General features: G+C 40.0%; 1 protein-coding gene across 1 annotated transcript; it reads right to left on the reverse strand.

Annotated features, from left to right (window-relative positions):
- Positions 1 to 2,654: 2,654 nt before the first annotated feature.
- Positions 2,655 to 15,055, reverse strand: dnajc5aa (DnaJ (Hsp40) homolog, subfamily C, member 5aa). The gene is made up of 5 exons (XM_036578324.1): positions 14,944 to 15,055; positions 8,667 to 8,798; positions 8,356 to 8,569; positions 7,885 to 8,056; positions 2,655 to 5,815 (listed from the first exon to the last, which is right to left on the reverse strand). The coding sequence occupies exons 2-5, from the start codon at positions 8,774 to 8,776 to the stop codon at positions 5,706 to 5,708; spliced, it is 606 nt and encodes a 201-aa protein (XP_036434217.1). The 5' UTR covers positions 8,777 to 8,798; positions 14,944 to 15,055; the 3' UTR covers positions 2,655 to 5,705.
- Positions 15,056 to 16,353: the final 1,298 nt, after the last annotated feature.

The raw sequence follows: 16,353 nt of genomic DNA on the forward strand, positions 1-16,353 counted from the left end.
TTCACAGTTTATTCATAAATTTAGATGTATATCGTTTTATTATAAACACTTACAATATAATTTCCGTTTTCTTGTTCCTGACACAAAAGCTAGGCTAAATCCAAAATTAATGTGTTTTGTTCACATGATGGGGACACAAATACGCATGCCTATCATCTAAACCGTTTATCCTTCTGGGTCGCTGGAGCCTATCCCAGCTGTCATTGGGCGGAAGGCAGGATACACCCTGGACAGGTCGCCAATCCATCGCAGGGCAGACAGACAGACAGACAGAGACACACACACACACACACACACACACACACACACACACACACACACACACACACACACACCCCTAGGGGCAATTAACCATGTCCAATTGGCCTGCCTGCATGTCTTTGGACTGTGGGAGGAAACCCACGCAGACGGAGAACATGCCCTGCATGCCTACTAATAGGTTAAAATGTGGTTCGTTCTTCTTCTTCTTCTTCTTCTTCTCAAAAATGTAATGTGCTGTTCTTTCTCTGAACAGTGTGGGAAAAAATTGTTCACAAATAGACAAATACTAACCCATCCAACATATCCATATGGGCCCCATGTGGGTTTATGATGGGCTAAATGATGGGCCCCAGTAAGGTGACCTATTTTGGACCCAACACATTTTCTCCTCAGTCTACACACAGGCCCCTTAAGCAGCCCATAGAGGGTAATGATGGGCATGAGATGGGTACAGTCAAGGACCATATTGAATGTCATAAGTTTGGTTTATGTGGGCCATTATTTTGGAGCCCAAGTGGGATTTATATGGGTGAAACATAAGCACAGACTGCGATCTTCATTAGCAAACTGGGCTGAGGATACCTAGGCCCCTTATGAGCATGATATAATAGGCCCTATTATGGTAGCCCATTTTGGACCCATCTCATTTTGTTCTGTTTCCATGTGGGCCCTTTGAGCAGCAGCCCACGTGGGTTAATGATGGGTGTAAGTGTGGGACCATAATGGGTAGCATATGTTGGGTTAATATGGGCCTTTTATTTGGAGCCCAAGTGGGTTTTATATGGGTTCAGCATGGGCAAAGACTGGGAACTTTACTGGCAAACCAGGCTGAGGATACCTATTGTATTCATTTTCCTTTAGACACTCCCCACAGTTTGCCAGTGATGAACAGCATGTTGCCTTGACAACCAGGCCCAACTTCAGATGACAGGGAGAGCATCACTCAGCTGAGAAATTAATGTAAATTATTGCTTTTTTTAGGGAGTTTAACGGATAATCTTGGGAATACTGCCTCCATGAGCACACTTGAACTATTCCTTCTTACTTGTCCTAAACGACTGTTAACCATTATATCGGCAGATCATTTACAGCAGCCACATGTCTCCCAAATCCGAACCTATTCTTCTGCAACAGACACAGGCTGAAGAAGTCCTAATATCAAGTCTATACAAACAATTCCCTCCAGTCCGTTTTTAACAAACCAATTCTCAGTTCACTGATGCAAACTATCCCAATTCTCTCCTTACATCATATGGGGGCTTGGGGTACAATCTGCATATAAAGCTACTTTTAAATCCTTAGGGACTTCAGTGTTTCACAGTCTATAAAACATCAACGGACGGCTATTACACTCAAACCAAGGGTAACACAAAACAGCAGGTAGGTTAACATTTGATTTTAAATCTAAGACTAGATTTTGGCTGCGTCCCAAACTGCAAACTACCACACTAAATAGAACACCACAAAACAGCACACCACCATCAGCAGTACATTCGTTAGTACTGTAAGCATGATATGGATAGTACAGTGTGTGGTTTTGGACGCAGCCTTTTTGAAAAGCCTATATGAAAAAGTGATGTTAATCAACTTTGATAGCAGGCTTAATAATAGTCCAAGTTTGAAACAGAGTAGGCTATTAAATATGGACCTAATCTAAAGATGTTATTGCTTAATCACTTATTTTTATATGCATCAATCTTTTGCTACTTGTTATGCGTTTTTCTTAGGTTTACCTCTCTGTCGGCGTGTTGCAGGAGTGATGAGGATAACTGCCCACTTTCTCATACACAGCGCCCTCCTCCTCTCTCGCTTATGGAGCGCTCACCCCGCCGCCGTTCACCGCAGCAGCAGCCTTAGTGCGATCCGCCCCGCGGAAGGTTATCACCGCAGCACGGCGATGGCGGACAGCGCCGATTCCTCCGCAGGGGAGCCGGGCTCGGCGTTCGTAACAGAGCTGAACACGTTTCGCTCCGGCACGGGGATGAAAAGCGCCGCAACCCGCGGAGGAGGAGTGGAGAGAGCGAAGAGGCTAACGGGCAACAAACCAACGTCGCTCGACCTGACTTTCCATATGCTAAGGGAACTGATGGAGACGTCCAGAGCGGAGAGGATGTCGCAGAAAGCGAAGATAAACAAGCATTTGCTCAAAGCTCTCGGAAAGAGATCCAGCCGGCTGTTTGTTTAGAGAAAACCTGGCAGCTGTAGAGCCGGTACGCTGTTCATGAGTGTCGTAAACTAGTGTTAACCGTTTACTCCTTTATTATCGTCTATGATGTCATGTAAAACTCATAACAGCAATAAAGTTAAAAGGTACCGTGGGATAAAGCCAAAGTCTCTGTTTTCCAGTTAAGATGTATAAGTTATAAAACGTTAGTTTAAAGAACAAACCAAAATGAAATGTTCATAAACATTTATTTTACACCAGCAAATCAGGTAAATGTTTTTTTTTTCTTTCAGACAGACAATAACCATGCTACAACATAAAGGTCTATTATTATACTTCATTATTCAGTGTATGTACATGAGACCTTAACCATTTAACTATGAGTAGCATAGTTTCATAGCCACATCCAAATTACATACCATCTGAAACAAGGACAAATCTTTAAAAACATGACAAAATAAGGTAATAAATTAAATAGAAAGAAAAATGCAATTTACCATTTCACTGTAATTACACACGTTTTTTTTCTTCTTTCTGAAGACTACAAGGAACTTTTTTCCTGGTCATGTTGCTCCATTGCATTCAACTAAAAACGTTGCATTTTCCAACATTTCAACGTAGAAGCCATAGTAGGCATATCAGTGTAAGTGTGGAAGGGAAAAAGGGGAAATGCACAGGAGAGGACCACAGAGGCAAACATCCATCAAAAAGCCATCAAGAGCAGAAGAACAAGAGGGGAAAAACACAGCGAGCAAGAGAGAGAGATATAGAGTGTCTGAGTGATTGAATATGCAGGGAACTGTGCTCACAAGCTCAGTGTACACAGGTCAGTGAAAGATGACTGGCATTTAATTTGTAAACTCCAAAGAAAGAAGACCGACCATGGCTGGTGATGTGGTTACTATGTTTCTGGTTCGAGCACAGCTAAACATGGTTATCTGCATAAAATGAGTGCAAGATCAGTCAAAGTCACAAGACATAACATACCCTGAAAGTGGGCTGCAAAATTGGCAAGCGACATTGGAAAATATTCATGTAAAAATCTACGAGAATAATCATAAGCAGCTTAAGTCTTTATAGTTACGAACGCATAACCAGCAGGTGTGGTCAAGGAAAATCTGAAGGAAGTTAAAGCACTTTTTGGACATGTGCATGTATATGGCCACCTCAGAGTACTGTATTTAGTTAGAAATACAGCAACCATAAAAACCCTAACTACCAGTTTCACTCAGGACACGGAACGTAAACAGAACACTACAAACTCTCAGGATCGATTCTACTGCGAAATGTATACGTTAAAGAACATAACTCCAAAAATAAAAAGCATTAGGCAAATTGGTTATAGTAATATTGAGAAATGTCACACCTTGGCTCAGAGTACATCCTGTTAAACATTTAGCTGCTCAGTGAAAACACTTTTGTCATTTTATTTACTATATGATGTCTGGCAAAGGGTACTAACAGAAACCTCAGTTCAACCAGTTTACAACCCTACTATGACTCCTTATGACAGAACAGTTCTGAAATTTCCAACAGCATCCAAGAGAAATAACTCATGACATGCCATGATGATGTAAAACAGCAGTAATCAAGACAAAAAAAGACAAAAAACTGCAAAGAGACAGTAACAGCCAACATATGGATGCTTGATGCAATCTGAAATTCATTTCTGAATATACACCCTCCTCTGTTGTCACAGAGACTGAAATCCGGCTCTGAAGCTACATTACTTCATTTTCTGTCTTAACTGTGTTGACTAATGTACTAAATCCTAGTTCTATTTAAAAACCGAGGAGTAAACAGCAACAGAAGGCATTGTTTGCCCTGGAGTATACAACTTCCAACTACTATAGGCAAATTCACTCACGATTAACGTTCTCTCTTGGCGCAAGGTTCTCAAGTGACCACAAGAGGGGGCACTCTAGTTAACCAGTCACACATCACAAGGATCAATAACACACTATAATAAATATGAGCCAACAATTATAAAGTAAAAATGCACAAAATATACATATACTGTACATACACACAAAGTGTGTATATTGTATATCTATATAAAAACATCTGAATTTTCTTTCCTTCTTACATATACATTTGGGTATATGAGATATGATAGAACGGAATACGGGTTTGCGTTAACAAGTCCCTTAAAATGTGAGAAGAGGGACATTACCAAGCCGAGCAGAGCTAAATAATGCTAAGACTCAGAACATGCTATAAAGACTAGGACCACATAGCCTCATCAGTCTAAGGCAAAGACCGGCTAGTACACATACCAACACCCACACACGGCACGACCTTATGATGTCAAACGTCAATTTGATCAACTGATGTGTACTAATTTTGGCTCTGCCTTTAGAGTTGGTCAACACCTCAACACGGTATGGTTACTTTAACATCCAGATGGCATAAATAAGCATTACGAAAATATATTTTCTTAAATGTTGGTGTGCACATTTTTTCTCGTACTAATTCATGAGCAAAAAGACTTGATAGGTTAAGACAGAACTTTGCTTTCAGGTTCATGGAGACTATGACAGCATGGGAACAATTAAAGGTAAGGTGGACACTGAACAAGGAGCCAGGGCATTAAATGTAGGTCTTTGATTTTAACTTACATACTGTTAAGCTTTCTCTCTTCCCAGAAATGTAATGGGACAAATGAAAGCATGGTGCATTGAAAAATAAACAACCAAAGACAATCACCATCAGCAGGTTCCTCCTCCTGGCCTTTCTTACATACACATATGCCATACAAGTAAGGTGAGCACAACTGTAAATTAGACTCACAAGTTCTTCCATCACTGACTTCTGAATGGGAACATAAGAAGTGTGCATAAATATACCTATAGTTTAAAAAAAAAAAAAGTTAAATCTCACCTAGTGATGATGTGGAAACAGTGCATGCTACAGGACAGCGAGCAAATTTGGCTGGAGGAAAGGGTGATGGGAAGGCAAGTTTGGAAGTCAAAGGCCAAAAAGAGGAGTACAACAAACAGGAGAACAAACGTCTTTTTTTAACGTTTTTTTTTTTCCAGAAGCTACACTGAGGCGAATTTAGCCACTCTGTAAGAATGACGGTGGTAATGGATGTGAGAAAAAGGGAGAATGGAGGATGTAAAAGAGTTCAGCTTGTGTTCCACTATCACTGGCTTTACTCCTTGCCAATGGTGGCTTTTTCTTTTTTGTTGTTGCTCCTCTGGTTGTTCCTCAGACTGGGGGAGGGAGCAGAGTGGCAGATGGAGGGCCACGTGGTGGAGGCAGGGGAGGGGGGATGGCGTTAGTTGAAGCCAGTGTCGGTCCGGTAGGTGGTGTGGTGGCCATCAGATGTTAGTTGAGTGGTCTCTGTGGCTGAAGGCTGCAGGACAATGGGCTCACCTCCACCCGCCTCTGTTTGGTGATTTTAAAAAACAGGTGATTGGTGGTCACAAAAAATCTCTTTAAACAAAAAACTAAATAAAATGACATATAAAGTTCACAATTTTCTCATGATTAAGTGTGGTGTGTCAAGAGAGATTAATAATAATTCTTACAACACCAACTTTATGCTAAAATCACTGTATAATTGTCACAAACTTCATTTTGTACAACAATCTAATATATGTGCATGTAGTTAATGATACAAATGCTCCACCACCCATAAGCATGTCTTTAGTTTTGGACTTAAATGGTTAAAGGCACAGCACATTATTTTTCCTGCTTACTCAAAATGATATATTAGCAGGAAGTATGTGATTTTCTTCAGATTTCGCTTCAGTGCAATATTTATTGGGCACTGCAGAGAGCATAAAATTACCTCTAAATTTTGAATTTTTTGTATACTGTCCCCTAACAACCGTTTAGGAATTAAACTTTATTTGGTGTGATTTTAGAAGTCACAGATAACACTAATTGACCATAGCAAATCATAAGCTACCTTTAATCGCATATTCATGAACTGTGAAATCAACTGACCCTGCCACACTTCACATGCTCCACATCGCTTTACTTGACTAATGCTATAGCTACTAGGGGAAGGCAATCAATTACAAATGCTCAGTTTTTGGATGCAAGAAGGAGAATTGTCACTCTCTACATTCTATTCCAAATAACAAGACCGAATCAAAATGGCTCAAATTTCTCTCTGGGGTTGAAGTGACACCCAGTACAAGAGTTTGTACCAAGCATGTTATTCCTGACGCATTTGAAAATTGGGCTAAAGCTCTGAATTTGCCAGCCGACTCACGCTGAAAGAAACAGCTTCCCTGACACTGACTGGAGGTACTGTGGATGATAAGATAGTAAATCTTTCTTTTTAAGTAACACTCAACGTTTTTATTTGACAGTTTATTCAATAATGTAGCTAGCAATGAGAATGTAGCAAACTGCCAGCTAATTTTCGCTAAGTGTGATATATAATTTAGATTGCTAATATTTAGATTGCTAATATTTTGTACCTAAGACGCAAGACAGCTACAAATTTATTTTTATAACGTTAACTTTAAGAATAAAAGCCGAATAAAAGTTAGCTAGCTAACGTTAACTAACACCAGAGTCTCAGTCAACAGCGAAATCCACACTGTGATTAAAAAAGTGGCTGAATTAATATTCTGTACACTAATTTAAAAGTGATCAATAAATAACAAATGCATGTTCTTAAAAAATTAAACTGTTGCATCCTCTAATTTAATTTTAGGAGAGAATTTGAATAATTTTTAAAAACATGCAAAATGTGACAGGAAAAACTATTTACTCAGATATGGAATAGACCCAAAAACTTCATTTTTTATTTTTATGAACAATATTTTTATGATTTTACCCAATTTTCTTAAGCACATATTTTGTGTGTTACAGTTGTGTTACAGTGATTTTATCACAGATAAGAGGGTTGTTAGGCATGACGCAAAACAGGAAGTGGCTTTTTGCTTTTGTAAAATGGCATAAAATATGATAAAATACACAATAAATAACATATTAACAAAATCACAATAAACAATTATTCAGCCAGTAATGTAGTTCCTCTAGAGTATGTTATTGCTGCCATGCAACCAGGGACTGCGGTAAGAGGAGAAGAATGTCGAGAACAATGCTAACTGCGATTTCCATTCTTATTTAGAACTCAGCTAACAGCCCCCACACTGGGGCTGAATCTCAAATGGCTCCCAATGACGTCTTCATAAGAATTAAAATACTAATTGTGTAAAACATTCAAGTGACATATTTTTACTTTTTTAGTAAAGTACTTTAATTCAGAATATTAATGGAGGAGTTTTTAGGCTGTTAGCTAACTGGTCTGTGTAGTTTATATTAATAAACTAATTAAAAAAGTTGTACTTGGTGATCCATGCAAGCTGCATTAGTTACAAATTATTCCCATTAACAGTACAAATTTAACACATTTGAAACAGCACTTTTCGATCAATGCATCAGGTTGCCTCAATGCATTTGAATAATGATCCAAGACAAAACAGACAGCTAACCTCTCTCATCAGCCTGCAGTTGGGCCTCCAAGTCTTCAGGAGAGACGTAGAACTCCGGCTCCTGTCCCTCCGGTGGCCGTGGTTTACACTTCCCACAGCAGCAGTTACAGCAGCAGCACAGACAGCAGCAGAAATAGCAGCCCGTAGCCAGACCACAGAACACAAATAGTGCCTGCAGAGGGAGACAGAGTGTACAAGAGAACAGAGAGGGGTATTACAGAGAAGACAAGTGTAGGAAGGACAAAATGAGGCATCAGTAATAAGGAAACATCAACAAGCACCGATCATCCAATTACGTGCATTTACTGTGTAAAATAGACTAGCTTCCCACATACTGGCTGAGTTACAAATGTCACGAATCATGCAGTGCTTTATCTGCCAATTAAACAGGAGCATCACATCAAAAAAATATATGCAAAACACAATACAAAAAGTTTTCTGTCTTTTCTGATGCATCAAATGTGGCCTCACCTTAGCCCACCAGCTGGACAAGACGAAGTAAGTGTTGACGTTCTCCTCGCCAAACTGCTCAGCTACATAGAGGCCCAGAGAGCCATACTTGTCATAAATGTTGCGTTTGGTGGGATCATTCAGGATGGCATGGGCGTTGTTTATTTCTTTAAACTTGTCTGCTGCCTCAGGATTGTCCGGATTCTTGTCAGGGTGATATTTCAGTGCAAGTTTCCTTTGAGTAAAAGTACATGACATTTGCAGTGAATTATTGGGTGAGGTTAAAGGTGTGGCCAGTTGGCGACTACGGAGAAGCACATTAACAGGCTCACCTGTAGGACTTCTTAATGTCATCACTAGTGGCCAGCTTGTCGACGCCCAGCACATGGTAGAGGGATTCTCCAGAGGTGGAGAGGGTGCGCTGCCTCTGCTGCTCAGCCATGGCGACTCACGTCCTCAACAATCTGCAGACACATATGTCTCTTTATGATTGATCACAATCCAGTGTGTCCACCTCTAGGTGCATGTAAGATCATTTCATTCATTCACACATTTTAGAAAGTTCCACTCCAGCCTTTTGTTTTGACATGAAATGTTCAATAAGCATTTAAATGTAGCTATTACACGAAGCCCTCAGAAATGTTTCAAGTTTCGGTATGACACATAAATATATTGAAAAAAACAAAACTCACAGGAACACAGCATTTTATTGATTTGTGTCATCTCAGACACAGATGTTTTTAATCCCACCCATCCCATGTCAAAAGAAAGTCATGAAATGGTTCATTAGCACACTGACCGTGTGCTATCAACAACACACTTTCCTGTTCATAAGATAAAATATACGTAAAGCTGTGAGCTCCATCAGTATCAGGACTACACAGTCATTAATACGTACTTAATATGTAATCCATGATGTCTGTCCAGGAGTCCAAAAAGCCAAACATCAGCAAGGAGCTGATCCACACAGACATAGATTACACCTAATCCACCTATTTTCAAGCCCCTTGCTTCACTGCTCTGTTAATCAGTGCAGAGAAGCAGCAGCTGAAGATTGTTTATCTCCTGAACAGAGTCAGCCTGACATCACAGTTTTAGTAGATAAGCAGATCTGTCCAATGAACTGATTTCATTAATTGTGGAGGACACTGGGCACAATGGTAAAAGACTGCAGCCTGTGTGCTTACTACAATCTGGAAATGCTGGGTTAAAATAGAAACAACAGACATAATTTGAGATGTTCTAGATATTCATATTACCACTTTGCTTGTCTTGCTCATCTTAAAAATACATCAACACAAGTTTTTGGGAGTTGGAGAAGGTTAGGGTTAGGTTAGGAACAATGTCACATTTGAATGAGTCTCTCAAAAAACAGCCAGCATCATATTATTTGCCTCTGCTCGCCTTGCTTAAAAGTCACTGGTTCACCTGGTTTTGATCCAGTCAGAGCTTTGTTTTTTTTTAACCCACTTTAAAAAAACTGTTTAAATACGAATTATGACAGGTAATCCTTAATCCTCAGACCCATAATGTAGCCTCATACATACATTATCATACTGCTGTTAAACATCAGTCAAAGGCCTAATGTCAAATTGATTCTGACACAGTTCTTTTATCCGTACTAATATTATCTTGCATGTCCATTAGGCAACAGGAAATCAGAAGAGAAAAAGCATAACCCATGACCTTCCCACATCAGGCCAAAAGATGATACATTTGGCTTTCTGAAAGAGGCAAGAAGCCAAACACTCAGCATTGTATCTTCTCATTCAGAGACCATACACCTACACTAAACATCTCTGACTTTGAATGCAGGCAAGAAGGAGTGAAGCCAAAATAACATTAATACGAGAAATGTATAGGCATAAGACACAGGCCAACATATAAGGCACTTTAATAGTGGGTGTGCAGAGACACCTCCTCAAAAGCTCTTCAGCTGACTTAAGCATTTTCCAAGATAATCTTTCTCTTTCAAGCACTTCTGACATTAGCGCGCAGCAGCCTTAGCACATAGTGGCATGTACTCCATGCCACTGTGTTTGACGGCAATTGTTTCTAAGTGTTCTTCCTACAGTTGACCACGTCTTCCGAAGTGATCAATGATCCTGGACACCAAATGAGATAAAACCACATTCAGAGACAGAGAGAACACATTACAAACTGGCTGTACAATGCAGCCGGTTTGCAAAGAGGTTATTACAAAAAGCCAAAACAGCATCTTATTTGTGTCCTACCATAAGCATTTATTAGTTAGACTAAGAACACAATTACGAATGCAAAGCTCCATTTAAAGAGATTCCTGTAACCTGAATTTGCAAAAAATGGGAAGAGCAAAATTTCTGAAAGTCTAGCAGTGATACTACTAACTAAAACACATTAAAGGGTCATAGCCCGACGAATTATTCCTTTTTTTTTCCCTGAGGTCTATTTTTGTGAGCTGTACTTTGTGTGGGTCTGTGTATGAAAAAGTCATTTTGTTTTTTTACCATTGACCATATTTCAGCCTCTATCTCTTAGAATTAAACAGATTGCTTTTGTTTCTGTGCCTTTAAGACTGATATATGCAAATGAGCTCTGTTCTGACTGGCTACTCTGTGCTGTACCTTTTTTAGAAAGCATTATGAGCTGAAACACTACTTATAACTTCAACGCGAACGGGTGGGGAAAATGGCCAGAGGCGGAATAAGCATATATGTGTCAAAGCTTTCGTATCTGGGACATCACAAAAAACAAATACTACAAAATAGGCTTATTGCATCTTAATTTCCATATATAAACTGTATGGCCTGAGGAGTGAATGGTACATTGTATACATTGTAAACTTTAACAACATTGACATACAACATCAAACTCTTTAACTGCAGCCTTTAATGACCAATTCTCTAAAATCAGGATTGTTATTTTGACTAACACAATAACAATAAAAGGGCAATTTATACAATTTTTATGGACTCATAAGAAGCAACAGTAAGCCTCCCTTTACTATCCACGTAATGGCCTGCTTTCTCTAATACAATCCACACTCTGCGGCCAACTAACCTGCTTCCGACTGATATCCACTGAGAATGAAACAGCAATCCACACTGTTAGTCAGGCAAATGCAATATAATTACATAGCCTGTATACATAGCTTCTGTCGTCCTTTCCATATCAAATGGTTTGGATAAAGAGAGCATTTACTACAACTTAAATGCAAATAAAACCATGAAGCGGCTCCAGAACAGCCACAGATAAAACTTAAAGCTTTCATTGTTGCAATAAACATCACACGGTAGAATAATTTTCTTTGGGTGGCATTTTTTCATGTGTTAGTCTGTTGGCTTACGCAATCTTATCTCTGCAAATGGTTAGCTAAACCTGTAACAATCTGAATTTATCTTTAAAATGCCCAAGTCTGTATCTGTGGTTTGCCTCTCCTGCACAGAGAACCAAAAGCTTGCAGCTGCAGCATCAGTATGAGATTTAAACACTGAAGCCACTTTCATTAATTAGCGGTTTAAATGGAAGACTGATCGATACTGCAAACGACAGGAGGAAGTCCGCCTTCTACTGATGGCGAAGGACAAATTTAAGACTGTTTATCATGTTTGTATGTGCAACCTTTCTTGAAACATAAGCTGAACGTGTTCAGGTGGTGAACTACGAGAAAAGCCCTTAACTTGCGGTCACTTCACTTGAAATTTTACTGCTCAAAAACACATACAACTGTTGGATAAGAGGTTCATTTTAGAAGCTTAACTGACTGAAAACTGAATTGAAGGAACTGATCCCAATTCTGGTCTCCTACAGACCTAAAAACTCTCAGATAGCATATCTGCCTGGAGTTCAGGAGCATTTATTTGGTAGACTAGACAAGACTATTAGCTTCCTCTTGTGAGACTTTATGAAAACAGCATGGGTCATGCAGTCTTGCTAGAAGATGGCACAGTGGCAAAAAACACCTAACGCCTAAGCCTTTTTATGAAGAACACTTCAATGCCAATTGAATTGGATCTGATGTTAATACACTAATGCCTGCATGAATTCAATGAAGGTACTGCTGGAATTAATAGACTGTGCAGCGTCAAAGCAGGCCTAGAGAGCCCAGACAGTTACCACATCATGAGTATGGCCTATAAAATAATACACAGTCCAGAAAAAATAAATGTCTACATCTGGGTTCCAGGCATTAAAGACACTGCTCTCCCTGCTCCTCACACTGCCCAAACCTGATGACATCATCACCAGGCCTGTACAGCGATCAGTGGAATTACCCATGATTCATCAGCTGACTCACTCTTTTTCTGTCAGCTGCTCCTTTAGTGCTGCCTTTCACTGAGAGAAATCAATACTGATCATATGCCATCATTCTAAGAAACTGTCACTCACTATGCCCTATATAATACTAACCTGATAAAGAGACGCCTGCTTTCTAAGACAGCTGCTCAGAAAATAGCTCTGTACCATATAGCCTGTCTAGAGTGAAGTGGCAGTATATACACAACTACCATCATTGAATATGCCTTATAAAATCAGATATTTCCTCAGCAGGTTTTTGCCCAGGCTGACCACTTTAGATGAGCAAGACACATGAAACTGTGAACCCATCCGCATGCGGGGCCTGCATCCAACAATCACACAACAGAATTCGTTTTGGTGTTAGTACTCAGTATTGGCAGGTACTTCAGATTCAGTACATTTTACTGTTGTTAGCTGTGCAGAAAGGATATTAGTTTATTATCTACTAATATCTAAATATTCATATGCACAGATTTGATCTGAAAATGACTGTACATCAAAATTTACATTTAAATAGCAATTTACAAAAAGTGAATATGGCATGAAAATATGTGCAGATATATTCAAGTTTCCCACCTGCATACAAACGGCAGATTGTGCTTAGTGATTAGGATTTGTGAGCACTGCGTTTTTATAAATCAACTGTACATAAATGCTGAGAAATTATCTTAAGAACAAATATAGAATATAATTCAAGTAGATTTTACAAATGGGCTGCACAATAAAAACAAAATGCCACTTTGCAATTGTGATGTGCTATGCAATTTAAAATACATTGGTGGACCCTTAATGCTACATGGTTAAAACGGTAAACGCTCTGACTAATACTATTTACTTAATAATATTTAAATAATATTAATAATAGCAAATAATATTTTTGTATTTGCTGGACTGGGTGACAGACTGTTCTGATTAAATTTTTTGACTAGCTAAAGGACATTTTTTGCATACTGCAGCCTTCCGCAAAGGCCAATACTTTACTACTGCTTAAGAATGAATATATTGTGCAACCTCACTAAATACTATATCCTGCAGCACACAACAGCTTTTTGCTCTGCACTGCAACACTAAAGAGCAGCTGAGCAGCAGGTTGCACAATATAGCACGACATAAAAATACAGCAGTATACCTCCAATTAAGAAGTGCAGGAGTGGGGGCAATGTAGTTGTACATCTGGAGAGGCTTGGGCTGGTTTCCAATTATCACAAGAGGTTCTAGAGTCTATACACTGAGCTCAGCTGAGTCTCCTATTTCAGCTAGTTTACTCAGCACTGCTGGCCAACAACTCATCCCCTCCTGGCCAACACACAGGGTACCTATGGTGCACAAAATAGCAAAGGGGCCACAGAATTTCTTGGAAGAGTGAGATCATATGGTGAGTGCTTCAAAATCACTGACACTAAGACGACAGAATGTAATCTTTGCTTCCACATGTACTTCATTTTATTGCAGCAGAAGTCAGAGTCACTGTTGCTGTGATTGGCAGATTAGCTCCTCCACATTAATGTCAAGCAATATGAATGTTATTTTTGCTCACTGTAGTATACGTTGTCTTCTATTTGTCTACAATGATTTCACAACAACAGTGAGTCAGGCAGCGGAAAGCTGATATCAGAACGGTTCACCTACAGCGGCGAGATGCGTGTTGCTATCTGTAAAACAAGCGTAATGGTTGCAGGTGTGGCAACAGCCTCGTTTTCCAGAAGCATCACCTGGAAACGGTTAGCAGCTAATACACCAGTACACATCCTAACCTCCTCCTCCTCCTCCACTGAGGGAGAGGCACGCTGACATGATGGGCAGGACGCTGGGAAGGATCTGTGCTCCCTTTTTTTTATTCTGAGGGGAACATTTACCCACACAGAAATGGTACAGGCGCCGCTCTTAGCGCGAGAAATGGCGCACTTTTGCCGTTATCCACCACCACAAACCACCTCCATTCGAAACCGAGCAAACGGCCCCACCGTTCATTCACGGCGAAGACTCGCAAACAAGGAACCGAAATCACGGCCGCCGACTGCGGTTACCACAAATGTGGGGAAAATAACTGGAGCGAAACGTGCTAAACACGTCCGCCCGCCGCGCTCTGATGCTGGGTTTCTCCCCGGAGGGGATTTAGAGCGGCTAATCTCTAGCCTGCTAGCCGCTGCATCATAAGAGCTCGGTGCTCTGGCTAACAGGGCGCTGTAGCATCCATGTTGGTTAGCCCGTTAGCTGTGCTTCTCCGTCTCCGCGCGGAATAAAGCGACGGTAGCAGCCTGAGGAAGATTAATCCGCTCGGCGGAGGAAACACAGTTCACCGTGAGGAATTAAAGCGCGCTCGCCGCTTACCGTGTAGTCGGCCTCGACACGCTGCGTCTCGCTCCGGTTTCAGTGCGTTAGGACTCGAGGTCAGATTCGTAGCTGCATCCCCGGAGCCGCGCGCTCTCGTACGTGAACGGTGAGCTGCAGCAGCGGCGGGTCTTGCGCGGCTCCGCCCCCCGGTGATGGCGTAGCGACGCGCGCGGCCCCCTTGCTCTAGGGGGTCGCAAGGAAGGCCCTGGTGTTGTGTTTTCTTTCTCTCAGGAAGGAGATAACGTTACAGAATCATAAATTAGACTCGTGTCGTGTATTAGTTATTGATATATATTAAATCTGTCAGTGTGTTAGTGATATGAACAGTTCGGTCCTCCGCTGATAACGTGTTTGTGTTCGTTACGAGACGAAGAAGTTTTCCTAAATTAGTGATTTTATAGCAGAACCATGAATGAGATGAGTTAAACCAGAGGAGGGTAGTAGTCAGGGACATGTACTGAAGTAAAACACTGATGGATTTGTACTGTCCTTACCTTTTATTTCTACAAAAGTGAGTAAAATAATGTGCTTTTTTACTCAGTTACAGCTTCGCCGTTCATATTTAGTTACGAATTGTTTTTTGTGTTTAACTTAAGTATGTTTTGTTGGTGACAAATGTTGGTCACATCTCTGACTTTGGAGCTTTAACCGTTTATTTTAAACCAAAACAATCTGAAAAAGAGAAGAACGGAGTGTAACAGTCTTTAGTTCCTCTGCTGATGGATGCTGGATTTACTAAGAAGATCCACTGCAGTTCTATAAATTATTTAATATTTATGCAGTTTTTGGCCAGATATTTTTGTACTTTTACTCAAAATGTAAATAAATAAAATAAATAACAAAGAGAAGAACAGCACATTTTTTTAAAAAATAAATCTCATACTCAGTAACCTCAACAAGATGTTTTTTGTGCTGTGGATCTGAGCAACATTTAGGAGGTATTTTGGCTCATTTCTCAACACAGATCTGTTTTAGTTCATGTAATTTTTACATGTCTTGCTTGAATTGTCAGCTTCAGAGACTGACAGAGAATCTGAGCTTCTCTAAAACACAAATTCTTCACACCCATATATATTTCAGTACGTACTTTTTTGGTTTACTTATTACTCTGTCAGAAAAAAGATACTGTGCAAATACATTTTTCATTCATCAAACAATGTGAATGTACCTTCAAAAGTACAGTAATGTTTTTAATGTTCAAATGTGTACCTTCAATATGTTTTTCCAAGGGAAAAGGTATTTATACCTTTTTCATAGTGTAATGTTTTAATACAGAACAATAAAATAAAATAAAATGCCTGGAGTGATAATAACAGGCTGTGTGAAGTCAATACAACTTACCAAATATAATTGCAATGGATTATGGTACAATTATGTTCCCTAACTAAAGGTACTGAAGACGTACCC

The sequence above is a fragment of the Colossoma macropomum genome, unplaced genomic scaffold, assembly GCF_904425465.1.
Source record: "Colossoma macropomum unplaced genomic scaffold, Colossoma_macropomum, whole genome shotgun sequence".
NCBI classification, from domain to species: Eukaryota; Metazoa; Chordata; class Actinopteri; order Characiformes; family Serrasalmidae; genus Colossoma; species Colossoma macropomum.

Coding starts and splice junctions, on each gene's coding strand:
- dnajc5aa (XM_036578324.1), bottom strand. CDS start 8,776: ATGGCTGAGCAGCAGAGGCAGCGCACCCTCTCCACCTCTGGAGAATCC. Junction 8,570..8,666: donor GACATTAAGAAGTCCTACAG/GTGAGCCTGTTA, acceptor TTTTACTCAAAG/GAAACTTGCACTGAAATATC. Junction 8,057..8,355: donor TGTCCAGCTGGTGGGCTAAG/GTGAGGCCACAT, acceptor CTCCCTCTGCAG/GCACTATTTGTGTTCTGTGG.